The following is a 14,005-nucleotide window of genomic DNA, read 5'->3' as shown; positions in this document are numbered from 1 at the left end:
AAAACTGGTGGTCGGCCCTGGTGACATCACTGGTGGTTCCGCGGACACTGGTGGGCAGTCCTGGTTACATCATGGGACGTTCTGCGAACACTGGTGGGCGGCCCCGGTGACATCGCTGGTGGTTCCGAGGACACTGGTAGGCGGTCCTGGTTACTTCATGGGATGTTCTGCGAACACTGGTGGGTGGTCCTGGTGACATAGCGGGCGGTCCTGCTGATGTCAGTGGGGGTCCTGATGAGGTTGCATTTGGGGCTAGACCCACACTCAGGAAAATGTCGTTGCTGGAGGGGAAGTGGGGGAGGAGTGGGGCGTGTCTCAAAGCCGCTCCCGTGACCCTACAGATAGACAAGTTTTGTAGGGTTTGTTGTAATTGAACATGATAGGCACGCGCCGCCTCACCCTGTTACCCAGCACCTGGTAGCAAATAGATAATAAAATACCTGTGTAAAAAATACACCTTACTAGAGGTCAGTCACATAAAACCCGCCCATAGCCACACCTCTAACTACACCCCCTACCGCAATGGTGTCCCTCTTTGGCCATTTGAGATGTTGGGAGGTGAGATAATGAGGGAATTACGCTGTGATACAGTATGACTAGTAAACAGATTTATTCCTGTGAATGACTCCGTTCCGAACATCTCCGAACTAAAGCTCCGAATGTAAAGCTAACTGTCATCGAGCCTTCTCTGTTGAATTTACAATCCCCGCAGCTGATGCAGTTGTGAGCCCTGACAGCTGCCGTATCCATGCGCTGTTATAGGAGCATATAACCCAGCCCAGGGGCTAATACGTCTCGGCATCAACACACAAACTAGGTGCTCATAAACCCCACCTTACAGCTCTGCTACCATTGGTCTGTATGAGGTTCATCCCAAGGCCAGAACCAATAGCCAGGCTGGGGGAGGAGCCAGGGCAGGGGAAGTTGGACTCCTTCGCTGATTGCTTAAAAACTCCAACCCCATCCAGTGCCCGATCTTCCTCGCACCAGTCAGCCGGGGTAGGTCCTCCTCGCACAGGGTGGCAAAGATGTCCAGACCCCTGACCGACCAGGAGAAGAGGAAGCAGATCAGCATCAGAGGGATCGTAGGGGTGGAGAATGTCTCTGAGCTGAAGAAAGGCTTCAATAGGCACTTGCACTTTACTTTGGTCAAAGACAGGAATGTCTCCACCACCAGAGACTACTACTTCGCCTTGGCACACACTGTTCGGGACCACCTGGTGGGCAGGTGGATCAGGACCCAGCAGTACTATTATGAGAAGGACCCCAAGGTACACACTTGGTCCAGACTCTGCTTTACTGCTATTTGCACCTTTTTATAACCCTGTCACAGCGTTGCTTTCCTCTTTGGCACTGTCACAGTTAACTCATAGTTGAGTTGTAACCCTTAGAGTGCTGGAGTGGTGTGCAATATCTGATTCTGTAAAAGCCTGTGCATCCCCATGCCGCTGCAAGGGTTAAAAGTCTGCAGAATAACTTAATGTGTCTTTTATTGTTCTGTCTTATTATTAAGGAAATGAAAAAAATAAATGGTATAACATGACTTCTTAAATGCCTGTGGATGAGCCACCAGTCCTGTTTCTGTATGAAATGTTACAGATATACATATACAATGCAGGGTGCAGGAACTGACTCACCTGTACCTGCCAACTGTCCTGCCATGGGTCACAGTAGGAGCCAGGGCACTTAAAGAGTTAGATGGGAGTTATCCTAAAAGTGCCTAATGTATTCTAGTACCCAAAGCTTTATTTTTTTTGTTGCTCTGTTTCTTTATTCTCTTGCGAGCTGTTATGAGATGCCCCTCCCCCCCCATAAATATTTACGAGTAAGAATATATATTGTCTTATTTCTGCCAGCTTCATTGTTCCGTTGGTATAAATGTTTTTTTATATAATTAACCGGAATACATTTTGCCTTAAATCCTCAGGGGAAAAAAAGCAGGCCTCGCGGGTGAATTTCCTGGTTGGGATTTGCTGAAAAAAATTAGTTTTTGTAAAATAGATTGTAAATTCAGAAAAGCAGGACCCTCGACTGCCTTCACAATGTCGTATAGGAGACCTTTTAGAGGAAAATTTTTGATGTAAGGGGTCGTAATCTTAAACTGGAGGGTCTGAAGTTTAGATGTAATGTAAGGAAGTCTTATTTTGCTGAGAGAGTGGTAGATAAGTGGAACAGCCTCCCGTTAGACATGGTAGAGGCTAATACAGTAATGGAATTTAGAAACGTTCTGTCTTGAATGAAGACACGGCCGAGGACTGACTAAGATCTGAGGCGCTACAGCAGGAAAAATACGCAGACTAAATGGGCCCAACGGTTAAAAATCTATGTATTAAAATTTGTAATGGTGCCGACGCTTTATAAACAAAATGTAAGATATCTCTTCACCATACAGAGACTGCTGAGCCTCGCGGAATCGTTCCCCTTTAGTTATATGTATATGTGTGTGTACATGCGTGTATATGTATCTTTATATGTTTCTCTGAGCATATAATTATGTCTACATGTCTGATTTAACTCATCGGTTTCTCAGGACGTGGCATATTCATTAACACTTCGGTGGTTTATTCACCAAAGGAACCGTTTGTAAGCTCTTTGCGCAGCGAGGTTTGATCTTTACAATGTACAGTCAAGGAGGTGAGACCACAACACTCTTTAGTGAAGAGACCCCTCTGTGGCCCCGAGTGAGCGAGGAACAGCCTTGCTGTACAATAGATTGCATAAACCCAACATTCTAGAGAACGTTTCAATAAACGCTGTGCAAGTTTCTCGTGTCATGGCCGCAGTTTGTTGAGTAGTCAAACAGGGGCCGCTACCCTGGTGACACAGTAGGTAAAGCTTTTGAAATGTTGGCCTTGGCTTTCACAATGAAACCTCGCTGACTCTGTAGTTTTACAACGTTTCACGGTTACATTTTAACCATTTCAAGCCATGTCTGTGTAAAAAAATAAATAAATATGGCAGTGCTGCTTTATTTATAATAGTTTCTTTGTTTTTAATAGAAGCAAAACAAACTGTGATAAACATTCTCCTTTACTTGGTTAACCGCTTGGCCCTCTGCAGCGTTCTAGTTATGCAGTATGGTGATAGGAAGGTTACCATTAACCCCTTTTTGTCTGGTCTTGTCTTTAGGAAGTCGATGAGCAGAAAAAAATGGCTTCCGTAATAAACAATCTCTGACCGTGGGCTTTTAATTGGCAATTTAGACCCGGACGTGTCTTAGGCCGGTCTTAGTAGATCAGGCAGACCCTTCCTAAAACTCATAATTCTCTTATTCTGCGCAGTTGAACGCCAGTCGGTTCTGTGATCCGGTTTGGTCATGTTGACGGTTGACTTGACAATGATTTTCACAAACTCCTATTAAAAAGATGTAAATCAGGTCATATGTTTAAAGCCATGGGGGGTGGGCTGTCCCAAGGTACACCCCTTTACATAGTGGGGCACGGTTTGGCGATTTAAGGTACAGTAATGTGCTTTTTGGGAAGGTTGCCCAAATCTAGGTGCCTATAAATACGGTAGGGTACTTCTTGCTTAAAAAAATAAATAGAAACCGTTTTTTGATTTGTAGTTGGCTTTGTTAAAAGGTTTGTCTCCAATACTTGCTGCTAGCGGTTTAATGGGTTAATTCAAGGGTTTATTCTCCATGCCAGGAGCTTGCGGGTTTAAAGTCATCGACTCTTCTGTGCATCATGAAGTTCCAGCCCTGGATAATCTTATTTTGTAAGAATGGTTTATCAGGAACTGTTTAATTCACTATGCTGTGTAAGGGGCCCCCTAAGCTCTTCTTGTAAGAAGCCCCCCTGGGGGTGGGTCTGTTTCGTAGTATGCTGGGGCTCTTAAAACTCTGATAATAATTGGATTGCTGTGAGATGACTGACATCCACGCCGTTGTGATTTTTGCAGAGAACCTACTATCTTTCCCTGGAATTCTATATGGGCCGAACCCTACAGAACACGATGATCAATCTGGGTCTGCAGAATGCATGCGATGAGGCAATCTATCAGGTGAGGATACGTCCCACTTTACGTACATAGAGATATATTCACTAGAATCCGGATGATGGGAGTTGCTGTAGTTCCATAATATGTCATTAAGTTTCGTGCAAGGTTTTTTGGGTGCTGTTCAAATTCTGAACAAAAAATGCATTCTCTAATTAAGAATAATTACTCAAAGCATGGTGATTATTGCCTAATTGGAGCCTCAACTGTAATGCCGTTACCCGTCCTCTAATATAATTTACCCAGAACAGCAATTTCTAAACCTATAGCTTTGGATCCAACAGAATCGGAAGTAATCTGTTAATTTATCTACCGACCAGTAAAAGTAGAATACTGATTAGACCCTGCAAGTCTGATCTGTTCCTTCCAGCAATGTATGCGAGACTCTCATTTAGTTAAAGCGGTTTTTGGGTTGTTTTTTTTTTGCCAGAAATCGGCAGATCTTTATTCTGCGTGTTATACAGGCTACTGGTTCAGACTTGCCAGGCCCTTTCTTATGTAAGCTTTTTGGATCCCAGAGTAGCGTTTTGTTACAAAGAACGGATTCACTTGGCACTCTGCGGTAGTCGGAGGAATCTGGGCAAACTGTTCTGTGTATTCAGAGAGAATGTCCGCTAAACTGATTTGTTTTCAGGAAATGCTTACCGAGCTCTGCTGCCAACATACCCCATTTATGTAGCTTCAGAACTTTTTTTTTTTTTTTTGGTTGAGTTCCCTCCTGTGAACTTTAATAGTTTCATGGAAGTCTGGAGAACATGACCTGCTGATTACATTTACTTTAAGTATAAAAGTTAAAGTTTTACTGGTCTCTTTAACCCTTTCCACATAGTCAGGGGTACACTGCCTAATTTCTCAAGCGATCTCTCTATATAAACACCCATTTGGGGCTTCTTCTCCTCGTCCTGTCCTTAAGTCACCAAGATAAGGCAAATACAAAACCAAAAACCTTCCACCGGCGGCCGTCTTCTTGTTGTGGTGTATCTGTTCCTGACTTAATGTAATGGCTCAGTTGTTCGGGGCTTATTATACCCATACATTATAAGTAAAGGTTCTGTTCCACCTGCTCTGCTGAACTGAAAACTTTTTATTGTATATTTTTCTTGGGAACCTTTTAATTATCATGTGACTCAAAAGCAGCCACTAGAAGGGCTTTAGCATTTCTGTCCTATGCTTTTAAATTTTCAAAGCGAACGATAAAATCATAGATCTGCAATGGATTTATTTGTTATTATCATAACATTTTATGGAGTCCAAGAAATGTTTATCTAAGTGGAACAGCACATTTTTTAACCTAAGAGCACAAATTCCCCAACTGATCGTTAAACCCACCAGATCTTGTTAAATTACTTTATTGCTGTGACTTTACTGCGACATCTTGCCAAGTTCTTCGGTCACTTTCAAATGAGCTAAGTATAGTTGCCAACTATCCTGTTTTTCCAGACAGTCCCAGGATGTGGAGCTTGTCCTGGTACTTTCACCATCTCTCTATGCCGCTACCTATGGGTAATACCCACACAGAGCGACTTTAAAGGGTTGGATGAGTGGTCACAGGGTGTTGCCTGGGCCCCTCGCAATGATGGTGCGTGACAATAAATTTATTTTCCAAATAGAAAAAGCCATTTGAATTTCATCTGAACCAAAAAGGTGGGGAAACTAAAATATTTATCTAAAAACAAATGAAACGGAAGATTAGTCCGAATCATTTGTAGATTTTTTTGCACAAGTCTATCACAGACGCGATTTGCTGTGTTATCTCGCGATCGTAGGGTCATGTGACGTCATTGCTGCAGCTCATAATAGCCTGGAGAGTGGGAGAAACAGAAGCAGTGGCGTGGTGACGGGAAGCCTCAATCTGATATTCTAACACTTTCTTTCCTTAACTCCATTCTGTAAATTATTATTCTATACCTTTTTTTCTTTTTATTTCCCATTTTCAGTTTTTGTTTTTAATAAAATTATTATTATTATTATTATTATTTATACATATGCTTCCCAAGAATCATACTAATTTCCTGGGTTGAGCAGCAAAGTGTCCCTGGAAGCTTTTTTTTCTTTTCTTTTTTCTTTTCTCCGAATGTAGGCAACTTTGAACAAAGTGACCTGAACATTGAAACCAAATGTTTAGTGTGTGGTTGAAATCTGTTCACGGTGTGAACACTGCATTTTCCTTTTCCATTTTTTTTTTGTGTAGCTTGGGCTTGATATCGAAGAGCTTGAGGAGATGGAAGAAGACGCCGGCCTGGGAAATGGTGGCTTGGGGCGTCTGGCTGGTATGTAACTTCTTGTCTCTGTTTGTAACACACCGTGCAAGGGATCTGTCACACTGTGGTTAATAAAATTGTTGTGTAAAACTATACTGTGATATTGGAAAGGTGTGGCGTATCTTTTTTTTTTTTTTTTTTTTTTTATTTTCCTCCAGTTATTACCCTCTTAATACTCTTTAACTTCCCCTAAATACTACAGTGGGAGAGTGAAGTTTTGTGGTTGAAGTGGGACAGCACCCTCAACAGAAAAATTGACAGTTAATCCACAATATATCATAAGTGGAAGAAATGTATTATCGGCTTGCTTTGTAAACTTACCAGTCCAAGCCAAATGGCAAGTAAAATAAGTGGTGATCAGCACAGTTATTAAGCAATTAGTAAATATCCATCCATAAGAGACGCTTTGTGCTTAACATCTGACGTTTCCATTCTGACACTTACAATGTCTCTGTGCTGCTGAGTTTTTGTAATATTAGGAACTCTAAAAACAAATCTTGTGAAATGTCATGAAAGTGTGTTTCTCATTCTTAGCTTGTTTCTTGGATTCCATGGCTACGCTCGGACTTGCCGCATATGGCTATGGGATCAGGTATGAATATGGTATCTTCAATCAGAAGATCAAAGATGGCTGGCAGGTAAGCTGCCTCGTTTGGTATCCTGGACTTGTAGGTGAAATATCAACATTTTCAAAATAAACAGTTTTGTTTTTGTTGTTGGGAATCATTTTACAATCATTGTGGCCAATTGCTTGAGAAATAACCAACGGTGGATTGAAGATTTAGTAACCACCCGCAGTTTAGTTGCCCAAGATGACTTCCCCTCCACTAGTAGCTACTTATAAGGATCTTTCTAGAGACATGCTGGATCTTTTATATAAGTGATGTGTGTTTTATTTAATCTGTCCTAGTGTTTGTCTAAATGTGGCCGGGGTCTGATACATTACGATCGACTGCTTTCCTTATGTGGTGGGTGATTTAGGGCTGCGTAAAATAAAATATATATTCTGTTCACAATTATATTTGCGCTGCAGAGGCATTAGTGTGCACGCTATTACTTGTGTGCCTTCAGGTAGAAGAAGCGGATGACTGGCTGCGATATGGAAACCCGTGGGAGAAGGCTCGTCCAGAATACATGCTCCCCGTTCACTTCTATGGAAGAGTAGAGAGTACGAAAACTGGCGTGAAATGGGTGGATACACAGGTAGGGTATATTGTATGCCATGCTGGATGAATGCAGCCACAAGAACTGAATTGAATTAATTAAAAATGGCCTGGCACCCAATACGATCAGAAATACTCTAGGTGTACATATGCTACTGATTAAGAAACACGTGCCCAACACTCTATGGGGAGGATTTGATGGGCTAAGTGGAGGGCTATCAAAAGAGCATGCACGTCGCCAAAAAGGCTGTGTAAGAATAAGGACCAATAATCATTCTTGCAAAACTACTCTCAGATGGAAGAAGAATTAAAATTATCATTAAATAAGAATATTCTTGAAAGCACTTGCTTAACAGCCCCCCTTACCCAACAAGTCATCCATTAAATGTGTACTCTTTGACAGGTTGTTCTGGCCATGCCTTATGATACACCAGTCCCTGGGTACATGAACAACACCGTGAATACCATGCGCCTTTGGTCAGCTCGAGCGCCTAATGACTTCAACCTGCGAGATTGTAAGTTTGGGCTGCACAGGCTGGGGTCCCTGTGTCCTGATAGCAGATAAGACATCGGGATGCCGATGATCAAGGAATGGCTAAAGAAATAGACCTGCGTCTTACTTTATAGACCTCTGTACTAGGCCTGGGTCCTTCTATGGGGCAACCACCAAGTTTATTTTGACCCATGCAAATTAATTGTTCAGAGTCATCTGATTCTTTAATAATTCTTCCGCACGTCTTAGATGAACAGACGATTGCATGCAAAACTGGTAAAAATTGGTTACTTTAATTCTGGCTTTCAAGATTGCCGTGTGTTTTTTTTTTTTTTTTTTATTTTTGTTTTTTTTTTTATTATTAATATATAAAAAAATATATTACATCCCTTTCTTAAAAGGTCAGTTTTACAAAATACCTCTAAATTATTCCCGTTTCTTTTCTAGTTAATGTTGGCGATTATATCCAGGCTGTGTTGGACAGGAACCTGGCTGAAAACATCTCCCGTGTCTTATACCCTAATGATAACGTAATTATAATAAAATTATTTTACTTTGATTCATGGCAGTTGTTTATATTAAGAAACTATCATGGTATGATCAGACCATGTTCCAATTCTTTGCTGTATCTGCCTCATACAAAATCCTCCAACTTTCTATCTGTCCGCAGTTTTTTGAGGGCAAGGAGCTGCGTCTGAAGCAGGAGTACTTTGTGGTGGCTGCTTCCCTGCAAGACATTATCCGTCGCTTCAAAGCATCAAAATTTGGCTGCAGAGATTCCATCAGAACCGGATTTGACTCTTTCCCTGACAAGGTACCCCATTCTGTCTACTCCTCTTTAACAATCTCCCTCAATCTATTTCATATAGCATGATGGTGGCTTTGATACGTTGCATTGCCCTTGACGGACTTGCACCTAGTTTGAACCATTGGGTCTTAATCTCTTCAGGTAGCTATCCAGTTGAATGACACGCACCCGGCACTGGGGATTCCTGAGCTGATGAGAATATTTCTGGACATAGAAAAACTTCCTTGGGACAAGGTATGGGAATGTAAATCTAATATAGACTTGGCAGTAGCGTCTACTTTCCAGGTAACCACTACATGGAACTCTGGTGGAAAGTTCTACAGCTGCTGCACTCTTCCCACTTTGCACCGAGATTGCACTTTACCGAAAACCTCTATTTTAACTTAATGTTCTGAAGAAATCATCAGAATTCTTCATAATTATCAGGAAGTGGGTTTTGGTCATTTATTTGCTTTTCTATGAGGAACTTTAAACTATTGGTAAATAAAACCACACATCTCTTGCGTTGCGTTCACTAACAACTGTATAGATTTGTTATGCAAGGCAAGTGTGTTTAAAAACACTTTGATGAAACAATGATTATCCTTAATGCTGTGTAAACATGCGTTGTTGTTAGTATATTAAAACAAAAAAAAACACCTCCCACCAAAAATATTGCCGTGTCTTGGCAAAGGTCAGCCTACGAGAAGCAGGCCTTTGTGTGCCCAGCGCGGACATTAAACACTATGGAAGACTTTAATATTAAATTGTGAAAGCATTAAACTATACATAGTATGTGGTTTTAAGATTAAAAATTGGTATGGTGACTTTCTATTCAAGAGCTGCATACATTAAATGCACACAATGCCTGGTATCGTATGTCCCCTATTCTAACAAGGCTTGTTGCGTTCTCATGGTTTGCTTTTTTGTGTTGTGCGCTTTTATTTGTTTTTGGTTTTTTTTAATTTGCAATGGAATAATACATCTTTATTGAGACCTCCTTGGCCTACAATTCATAATTTGTGAAATTCACTTTAATACATTACTTTCTCAGGCCTGGGAAATCACCAAGAAGACCTTTGCCTACACAAACCACACGGTGCTACCGGAAGCTCTGGAACGTTGGCCAGTGGACCTTTTTGAGAAGCTGCTTCCACGCCACCTGCAGATTATCTATGAGATAAACCAGAGGCACTTAGATGTAAGGATAATACGCCTTCTGTGTGTGTACATGTTTATATAACTACGTATGATTTTATTTAAAGCTGTCTTTAGTAGCTGCTATTTTTTTATGCTAGATTAATAATGGCAAAACCTTTTTTTTTTTATAAAAACCTCCAGAGAATAACAGCCCTTTTCCCCGGTGACATGGACAGGCTGCGGCGGATGTCTTTGATTGAAGAGGATGGCGTGAAAAGGATTAATATGGCTCATCTGTGCATTGTCGGGTCGCACGCAGTTAATGGGGTGGCTAAGATCCATTCAGACATTGTCCGAAATGAAGTGTAAGACAAATGATTCATATTAGCCATTTAAAGTTGATTGAATATCTGCTGCAATGTGATATCCTATCCTGTCAATACTCTCCATGCCTTTGTAGCTTTCGTTCCGACTGATGTTGCGGGGAATGTATTAAAATGTCTTGTAGAGGGATGTTTAGCGGTAATGGGATAATACATGGAACTGAGGATCTACCAACAGTGTACTCCTTTACCGGAAATACTTGGTGTATCATAGTTTTTCTAATCAAACCACCATATTTTAGTTTTATCTGTAAACATGCAATCCATTATTATACCCCTTCTATATAAATCCGTTGGATATCCTTCTGACATTTTCCTTATGTTATGATACGATTGGAATATTATGTCATGCTCTTAAACAATGTCTTCATTCATTTAGAGGTTTCTTTTTTTGATGCCAGCTTTCTCCTGTATGAAAGGACGCTTTGTGGGAAACTCTTTATTTGTGAATATTGCCATTTTTTTTTTTTATTTGCAGGTTTAAGGATTTCAGCGAGATTGAACCAGAGAAATTCCAGAACAAGACTAACGGCATCACTCCTAGGAGATGGCTTCTGCTATGCAATCCTGGTCTTGCTGAGCTTATAGCAGAGGTGAATCTCTAATCTGTGTCTGCAAATGGAGCGCATCTGGCTAGTGATGATAAATAGCGCCTTTTCAGTAATCTTGAAGACTGTCTGCTGGCCTGTGCTTTTTTGGGGGGGCTTCTGTGAAAAAAGGATTTATGTGCTGATGTGTATTTTAATTCTAGAAAATTGGAGAAGACTATGTTAAGGACCTGGGCCAGCTGAAAAACCTGAACAAATATGTGAACGACAGCTCTTTTATTAGAGATGTTTCCAAGGTCAAGGAGGTAGGTTGGGACCGGTGTGCACTGGTTTATTTTAACTGGCTTGGTACTCGATGGTTTTAAAATTCGTGCATGTCTGCCTCCAATAGGAAAATAAGATTAAGTTTGCGCAGTACCTGGAGAAGGAATACAAGGTGAAGATCAATTCGGCATCCATGTTTGATGTGCAAGTAAAAAGAATCCATGAGTATAAACGTCAGCTCCTGAACTGTCTCCATGTGATCACCATGTACAACCGTAGGTATCCTACTATGTTACAATGTGTCTTATGGCATCATTTTATTTCTTTTCAGCATGTTTCTCTTTATGCAAGTACAATTAGTAGTTAGAAATGTTGCTTCTGAATCATCTGATATCTAACCATCATAGGGTGTAATTGTGACAAATCTAAAATCTTACATTAGGTATCAAGTCGGCTCCTTTAAAGGATTTTGTTCCAAGGACTGTTGTAATTGGAGGAAAAGTAAGTCTTTCTTTGATCTCCCGGCCAGATTTGATTGTGTTTTATTTATTTACAAAATATCTACATTTTGCACTGGAGGAGAAACAAACTTGGGCTCCATTGTTTGACCCATCTTAGCTTCTAAAAGCCACACGATCCCTGTAAAGCATTTTTAATGCCTATAGAAAGCTGAGAGAAAACCCATTCTCAAAGGAAAAAAGTTAAATCGATAACAATGTGACCTTCATTCAATGTCGGATCATGGACTGTAGCTATTCCTACACGAAACTAGATATTCTTGAATTGTGAATTGCATAGATTTACTATAAAACCACAGCCGTCAAAACATCAGCAGTAAAAGTATACGCTACTGGCTGAGCAACATTGATGCAACTGAGCTTCAGCTATGGCAGCATATGCAAGCCTTAATTAAAATTTCTCCTTTAATGTTTTTAGAAGCACGGTGGTATAGAATCAGTAGAACTATACATTATAGATGGATCACTGAGTAGAGACCCATATCTTTTGGAGTCCATTATTAAATATTTACTTAACACATTAAAGGCTTAGTCATCCCTACAGAAGCAAACTTGTATCTTGGCACCTACCCGTAACTTAGATATATTATATGTTAAACCTTTTCCATTCTTTCCATAAGAATTCAAAAACATAATTATGGTTTCCTTTCTGAAAAAGGCTGCTCCAGGATATCACATGGCCAAGCTAATCATAAAACTGATCACGGCTGTTGGAGAAATTGTGAATAACGACCCTTCAGTGGGGAACAAGCTGAAGGTCATCTACCTGGAGAACTACAGAGTGTCACTAGCTGAAAAAGGTTTGTAATTACTAAAGTGCATCTGTTAATTGGGTAAAGAATCCCACTGACAGAATAAAACATCTGCTAATTTACCAGCGTTCTAATGTAGAATGGTCTCATATTCTGGTTTGATCCTCAAGCTGAAAGGAAGAACTATAGCTGCATGATTTTACCAACGCAAAAACATTCATGCTAATTTTCTCTAATAAAATGTGTTCTATTGGCAGTGATTCCGGCAACAGACCTGTCTGAACAGATTTCCACGGCAGGCACTGAAGCGTCTGGGACGGGAAACATGAAATTCATGTTGAACGGGGCCCTCACTATTGGCACAATGGATGGGGCCAATGTGGAGATGGCAGAAGAGGCAGGAGAGGAAAACTTGTTTATCTTTGGCATGAGGATAGAAGATGTTGCAGAACTGGACAGGAAAGGGTAAAATTGTCCTTTTATCTTACATTGGGTCAGGATGTGGTCTGTAGGATCAGTGTTTTCTAATTATTTGCAAGTGAGCAGCATACGGTTAACTATAAACGCTGGGCTTGGCAGGTATGTTGTAATTGATCTTAATTTGTTCTTTGCCCTTTCTTAGGTACAATGCTGAAGATTATTATAACAAACTCCCAGAGCTGAAGACTGCCATTGATCAGATACAGAGTGGCTTCTTCTCCCCCAGCAAGCCTGATCTTTTTAAGGATTTGGTGAACATGCTTTTCCACCATGACAGGTGAGTGCAGTAATTGCTACACACAATGGTCTATGGAGAGAGGTCTGAAATACCTGCAATGTATTTATTCTGAACTCTTTCTTTAGGTTCAAAGTCTTTGCCGATTATGAAGCCTATGTAAAATGTCAGGAGAAAGTTAGCAATTTATACAAGGTGAGTGCTTCTTGTTACTTTATTATAATATAAGGAAATGTTGTTTATTTTACAGCTGTACTATAATGGTGTTAAATACACCCTCCTAAATCTTACTACATAAAGCAAGGACCATACTCAAACAAGTCTTACAGGGGTAGCCCAGCACCCCACACATCAGTTATTTGTAATCTGTGAAATTTAGTAGTTCCATCACAGTCGTTGTACAACTTTTTGAGTTGTTTGCTAGGTATAATGCTTATAAGTACCTATATGTTTGTTAGTAGTCATGGATTTTTTTTTTTTTCTTAATACGATGTTTGTTTTTTTGTTTAGACTCCGAAAGAATGGACCAAAGTAGTCATTAAAAACATAGCCGCCTCAGGCAAGTTCTCCAGCGACCGAACCATTAAGGAGTACGCCCGCGATATCTGGGGCGTGGAACCCTCTGACCTGAAGATCCCACCACCCAACGAACCCAGGGATGCCCCTGAAGATGTGGCTACGGCCGCTGCAAAAATTAAAGTCTAATGTGCTTCTAAAACCGCAGAAACCTTTCAACGCATCTACAGCACTCTAAAGTCATTCCATCTGATATAGCAGAGAGCTAAATACTTCAGATCTGCAGAACACCTCCTCTCTATTGCCAGTCACATAACCCTTTTTTTACAGTTTTATTTTGCTGATAAAAAAAATAGCACTAACTGACCCCGCTGAAATTGCCCCTTTCTGCTTCTTTTGAAAAACTTTTCTATACATCGCTCGTATATCTGTCGTATTCGGGCTATTTGTTTTGTAACTGTTGTTCTTG

The 14,005-nt window shown here is 40.6% G+C and overlaps 1 protein-coding gene across 1 annotated transcript; it reads left to right on the top strand.

The window, feature by feature from the left end:
- The first annotated feature begins 1,028 nt into the window (after positions 1-1,028).
- Positions 1,029-13,725, top strand: LOC149279456 (glycogen phosphorylase, liver form-like). Its single transcript, XM_089501140.1, has 20 exons — positions 1,029-1,271; positions 3,901-4,002; positions 6,188-6,266; positions 6,792-6,895; positions 7,329-7,460; positions 7,824-7,935; positions 8,361-8,443; positions 8,584-8,727; positions 8,863-8,955; positions 9,755-9,901; positions 10,042-10,205; positions 10,702-10,816; positions 10,975-11,076; positions 11,163-11,310; positions 11,478-11,536; positions 12,212-12,353; positions 12,563-12,770; positions 12,928-13,062; positions 13,149-13,215; positions 13,531-13,725. The coding sequence occupies exons 1-20, from the start codon at positions 1,029-1,031 to the stop codon at positions 13,723-13,725; spliced, it is 2,574 nt and encodes an 857-aa protein (XP_089357266.1).
- Positions 13,726-14,005: the final 280 nt, after the last annotated feature.

Source organism: Sceloporus occidentalis, unplaced genomic scaffold (assembly GCF_023333645.1).
Source record: "Sceloporus occidentalis isolate IW3139 unplaced genomic scaffold, rSceOcc1.0.p SCAF_165, whole genome shotgun sequence".
NCBI classification, from domain to species: Eukaryota; Metazoa; Chordata; class Lepidosauria; order Squamata; family Phrynosomatidae; genus Sceloporus; species Sceloporus occidentalis.
Note: the sequence above shows the minus strand (reverse complement) of the source record. Positions and strands in the feature narration are given on the sequence as shown.

What these genes read in the sequence shown, in the direction of transcription:
- LOC149279456 (XM_089501140.1), top strand. Translation starts at nt 1,029, where the DNA reads ATGTCCAGACCCCTGACCGACCAGGAGAAGAGGAAGCAGATCAGCATC. An exon ending in ATGTTTCCAAGGTCAAGGAG is followed by an intron (nt 11,077 to 11,162) that starts GTAGGTTGGGAC and finishes TGCCTCCAATAG; the next exon opens with GAAAATAAGATTAAGTTTGC. An exon ending in CTGTTGTAATTGGAGGAAAA is followed by an intron (nt 11,537 to 12,211) that starts GTAAGTCTTTCT and finishes TTTCTGAAAAAG; the next exon opens with GCTGCTCCAGGATATCACAT.